We start from the raw sequence: 6000 nt of genomic DNA, 5'->3' as shown, positions 1-6000 counted from the left end.
TTCGGGTTTACACTGCTTCGCCACTGCTTCAGGAGAATGACTCACGGTGAACTGCTCCATCTCCCCCTGCACACACACACACACACACAGGGAGAGAAGAAGAGAGTATTAATCATGAGACAGCGCGGTAAATTACTGGATGTTTTATATTGCTTGAAGTTTTTGTGTTGGAGAAAGTTGAGATATGAAGGAGCAGGAATAATGTGATGCAGAAAAAGTAGTAAGAAGCGTGAGAGATTAGAGAAGAGTAATGTGAAATGGAGGATGAAGATGAAGATGAGGAGGGATACAAAAAGAAACGAGAGGAAAAAGATTGTAGCCTCTTCAGTGCTATGAGGCGTGGCGTTTCTATATTCATTTTGGTTGTTATTTGGTGATTTTATACAGCTTCAGAAACTTACGTAGGGATTAGAATATTGAAGACTGTGGCAATTAATCTTCTGACCACTGTAAACCCTTGCTAATGTCAATAATATCGTCTAATCATACCGATAATTCATGATAAAAATGTGTGCCAGTACTGAAGGGGCTAATTGTAAGAAAAAGCAGATACATACCATAAATATTAAACATGACCAACGAGCAACATATTAGATAGAAAAAAAAGAGAAAAATTATAAAAATCTACAATAAATAAATTGTCTATTACCATCAAAATCTTATTCAAACCACCAGCCCCACCACTTCTCCACCTCGTCCCTTGCTCAACGCCACCTCAACACCACCAAGGCTCTCCTCGGAGGCTGGAAACTAGCCCCAACTCACGTTCCGAGGCTCAATTTGTGTTCGTGGAGAGCCTCGCTGCCGCACCGCCACGTCTAGCGCCCACAAGCATATCGCCTCCCTTGATCTAATGCAAATGCGATTATCCCAAACTCCAAGAACATTTATTTCCACGCGTGCGATAGGGCCACTAAAGCACGGCCTTATCGCGCCCTCAAGGTGACGCGGGAGGCGGGACTCAAGGCGGCACACGAAATGAAAACCCACGGACTGTGTAAATGACGAAGATTGCTCCACCGACCCACCACCCTACCGCCGCTGCCCTGTTCCTTATCCTCCTTCTCCTATACTTTGGTTGTGTGTCGCAGTTTTCAAGAATTTCGTGTATGTGTGTGTGTGTGTGTGTGTGTTTCACTGTTTTGATCTGCTGCAGTCTCTGACGAGACAGCCAGACGTTACCCTACGGAACGAGCTCAGAGCTCATTATTTCCGATCTTCGGATAGGCCTGAGACCAGGCACACACCACACATCGGGACAACAAGGTCACAACTCCTCGATTTACATCCCGTACCTACTCACTGTTAGGTGAACAGGGGCTACACGTGAAAGGAGACACACCCAAATATCTCCACACCGTGTGTGTGTGTGTGTGTGTGTGTGTGTGTGTGTAAGCGGCAGTGATTTTACCTCTAACAGTCTAAGTAGAACCGATCATCAGAAAGATACGTAACAAAACTACAGCCTAACTGAGGTCAACTCTTCTGACATTCTACGACCGAGAAATCTGCCATGGGGCTTTCTCGTAATACGATTCGTGTTTCGGTATTGAAATCACCAACACGGCGGTGGGTCAACCTCACAAGAAGTGGATACTGAATAGCAAGATCTCAAGCACCAAGTATAGGTTTCTACACTTCACCCTATAAAAGACCAGTGTAAGAAAACACTACCACACCATTAATACTATACACTTCATGTCTATACGTGTGACACAAAGGGAAAGAAATCCGACACAAATACTGTATTGTAGTGAATTAGATGACTTGTGAAAACTGAACATTCCTGGGTGGTCCTTACCTAAACCGGTACTCGTATACTATGAGCGAGAGCAACGTAAGGAGAGGAAGCTAAAGGCGAGGTGTCCGTCAGGAATAGGTTCACGGAAGGAATAATACAAGCATTAGTGGAAATAAAAAAATAGATAAGCTTGAAATTAGAAATAGTGTTCCCAGAGAAAGAGAGAGAGAGAGAGAGAGAGAGAGAGAGAGAGAGAGAGAAGGAATAGACACAGAGGCCTGACAGAGAGCAGCAAGATAAAACTGACATATTCTCCCTGAATGATTAAGCAGAGCGAGTGGCAGGGAGGCATCACGGAGCAGCAAACACAGCCCGCATGGTCACCTGCTCAGACCAAGCGTGTGCTCAAATATTTCCACTCAAACTGGAAAAAGCTAACGAACAGGAAACAAATACATGCTCTTGCCAGTACGGAGAGTGCACCCAACTCAGCTTTCAAAGTCTAGAAAAGATCATGCGTGTTTGATGGTTCCAGCAGAAAAAAAAAAACTCCATTAATAGAAAATGAAAAATACAAATGAAGAATCGTACTGGGTAAAAGCAAAAAAAATATAAAAGTAAAAAAAAATAAAAGATCTCCATTAAAAAAGAAAATACATGTAGGTTCGTGTGAAAAAAAAATAATAAAATGCTGAAAACCCCACACACACTCACAGACATGAACAAAAATACTATGAATGAACGGAAAGCAATTAATAAATGAATGAATAAATAACGAAAACAAAGAGAGCGACGACTGGTATCTAGGACAACCAATTAAAAACGGAACACATGGCTCACTGACCTTAACTCTAATAGACAAGTAAAAAAGAAAAAATGAAAAAAAAATGATACCAGACGGATATAAAAAAAAAAAAGAATAAAAAATATCTATGGACAGGACTCGAACCATGTCGTGACCAAAAGAGAAAACTGGATAGCGAACTTTTTGTCCACTTTTGCTCAATTCGTGGCTATGATTAAGACTCGTATTCTCTACCACTTCTCCGCTTCACCTTCACTATTTCAAAAGCATTTATTTTACTTTACACGAATTTTTAAGATGTTTTTACAGAGAGGCAGAGTGACAAGATCTCTACATTATTAACTGGGGAAAATACTCTAGAAAATCCCGCTAATCATCCCTTGAAAATAGCCGTGGTGAGAGAATAAAGAATTTTAAGGGTGCTTTTACGGTTTCTACACTATCAACTGGAAAAACATTCTTGAAGACCACGCTAATCATCCCTGTAGTCCTTGAAAATAGTTTTGGTGAGAAAATAAAGCGTTTTAAAGGTGTTTTTACAGTTCTAAAGGCAAAGTGACAAGATTCCTACACTATTACCTGGATAAAAACTCTTGAAGACTTCGCTAATCATCTCTGTGCATGGTCTTGGAAAATAGTCGTGGTGAGAGCAAAGTGTTTCTGAATACGGACTTAAAAACTACATAGGTGTTTTTATTTTACTTCTCCATATTCGTTTTTGTTTTAATTCTGATGTGAACCATCCATGTGATTATACTGAAATAAGGAAGCATGACCACAATACCCGTTCATCATACCTTCTCTCACTTGGCAAGAAAAAAAAATCGTGTTATTGGGAAATGCATGCATGGATACCAACAATGTGCGGGTCAGTGCATCAGTGCATGGCGAAGGCAGGGAAAGGAGCATCGACAGTAGGGCGATGAAGGAATGGTAATATTGACATGCTCGGCTAGGTGAGGGACTGGCACATGTTAAGGGGAGTGAGGAGAGGGTGCGAGCGAAATGACTAGAGTCGCTGTCAGTAGAAAATGGACGAAATGTGGAGGACAGCTCATGAATACAGAAGAAGAGAATGGTGTGAGAAGAATGGGAGATTATACACCTCCGTACACCCAAAACGATCATGATTTTTTGATAACTGCAGAAATATACATGAGCGGAGGTGAGAAATGACTAGAATCAATAGGAGCTGGTGAATTGAAGAGGAGTAAAAACAGTGTACACGTAAACAGGGATTGAATACAAATGAAGGACCACACTTTAAGAACACAAACCACGAATTCCTGTCCATCTTTTAATAGAAACTGTAAACTGAACTGTGTCAGGAGAAGAGGGATTGGTAAGCTAGGGAACAAAATTGATCTTGGCTTGAGAAATCATCTTAACAGCCTTCATGTCTCTTATTCCTTAGAAACAAAAACAAAAACTACGAGTGAGGAAATCATAATGAACGAAAAAGCAAGTCTATCTATGACAAATAGCACAGGATAATCAGAACACAAGAACAATCCAACCTAACAATATTTCTACAACCAGGGAAAGACACACGAGCCAAGACCAGCTATTAAATCATTAGAGTATATATATAAAAGCGATAAAGGCTGAAAACGCAGGTGAAAAATGTGAGAAAGGTGTGAGGAGGGATTATTTTGAAGGAAAGACGTGGTGAATGGCTAAGGGAGAAGTGAGAGCGTCAAGATACTGGTGATGTATAGTTTAGTGCTGAGAAAGGCGAAGGAAGGAGCGGTCACAGGGATTGAAAGGGGAGAGAGTGAAGGGGAAAATACCGCAGCAGAGGACGTCCAATCAATACTGCACCAGACATGACGAACTGTTTGACACTGACAAGAAAGAAGAAAATTATGTATAATGAAGAATAATTTGACTATGAAGAAAAAGCAGAAAGAAACCACACCAAATTATATAAAATTAATATGGTGAATGCATTTCCAAAATTTCAAGAATTTAATTTATACACCAAAGTGCTTCTTTTTAACTCAATCACTACTGAAACATATTTTTACCTTCAGTTCTGGCTACAATTAGACGATTCTATTAACATTAGAAAAGGTCTATGGAGATCAGAAGATTAATGGCTACAGTCTTTACTATTCTAATCCCTTACATAACTTTCTAAAGCTGTATAAAATTACAAAACAGTAACCAGAATGCATATGTAAAAGCATCATGGTACTGAAGTGGTTAAGTGCACGTGCCTACATAAAAGGGAGCAGGAAGCACGTACATCTTAGCGCTAAAGAGAGAGAGACAGAGAGACAGATGAGGGTCAGGGTAAGCATGCGAGGAATACAGATGGAATTATGGCCAGCAATGAGGCAGAAACGTATATATATACAGGCACAAGAACCTGATTGCGAGGAATGGTTTGCGAGCCAGATGAAAGGCAGAGATAAGCGTAAGGTAGTTATTAAGATGACGGCAGCAGATGTATAATTGTGTTCATGGCAAGGAGAGAGAAGAGAAAGTGTAGCGTGGTGTAGTGTAGCATGTTTTGGGATACGGAAAGGAAATTAATTAGAGCATTGAAGAGTTTATATGATGGAAGTGGAAGATATCATGTGTATAATTAAGTTTTTTAATCCATATCCTCTCTTTCTCTTCTCTCTTCTCTCTCTCTCTCTCTCTCTCTCTCTCTCTCTCTCTCTCTCTCTCTCTCTCTCTCTCTCTCTTCCATCCACCATCCCTCCCTGCTGTATATCTATCTGTCTATTTGCACTTCAAGATTAGGTCGCATCGTATATATGAAAGCAAGTAGCAAGTGGGCCCCAAACATCTTTCACGAGGATTGACAGCCCCCCACCCACCACGACGACCACGACCCCAAAGGATAGAGGTGCTCGTGTAAGGCAGGTCTCGTCACGCCATATAAGGAGAGATAAGTAGTCTCTGTGCCTTATCTAGCGGCGATGTTTTTTATTTTTTTCCATGCTAACTAATGACCATCTTCTGTGCTCGTGTGTGTGTGTTTCACTGTTTGATCTGCTGCAGTCTCTGACGAGACAGCCAGACGTTACCCTACGGAACGAGCATAGACCTCATTATTTCCGATCTTCGGATAGGCCTGAGACCAGGCACACACCACACACCGGGACAACAAGGTCACAACTCCTCGATTTACATCCCGTACCTACTCACTGCTAGGTGAACAGGGGCTACACGTGAAAGGAGACACACCCAAATATCTCCACCCGGCCGGGGAATCGAACCCCGGTCCTCTGGCTTGTGAAGCCAGCGCTCTAACCACTGAGCTACCGGGCGTGTGTGTGTGTGTGTGTGTGTGTGTGTGTGTGTAATTCACCTCGGTCGTCTGCTGGTCGCCCAGCCAGTCTTCCCCATTACGGGGCGAGATCAGAGCTCATAGATTGATCTTCGGGTAGGACTGAGACCACAACACACTCCACACACCGGGAAAGCGAGGCCACAACCCCTC

General features: G+C 42.0%; 1 protein-coding gene across 2 annotated transcripts in view; it reads right to left on the bottom strand.

Moving 5' to 3' along the window:
* LOC123504238 (von Willebrand factor D and EGF domain-containing protein-like) overlaps positions 1-6000 on the bottom strand; it is a 303382-nt gene that overhangs the window by 38813 nt on the left and 258569 nt on the right. For both annotated transcript variants that reach the window (XM_045254612.1, XM_045254613.1), the window contains one exon: positions 1-66. This exon is cut by the window's left edge and continues 30 nt beyond it. In XM_045254612.1, coding sequence (XP_045110547.1) covers positions 1-66 — 66 coding nt within the window. The remainder of the gene's footprint in view (positions 67-6000) is intronic.

The sequence above is a fragment of the Portunus trituberculatus genome, chromosome 15, assembly GCF_017591435.1.
Source record: "Portunus trituberculatus isolate SZX2019 chromosome 15, ASM1759143v1, whole genome shotgun sequence".
Lineage (NCBI taxonomy): Eukaryota > Metazoa > Arthropoda > Malacostraca > Decapoda > Portunidae > Portunus > Portunus trituberculatus.
Note: the sequence above shows the minus strand (reverse complement) of the source record. Positions and strands in the feature narration are given on the sequence as shown.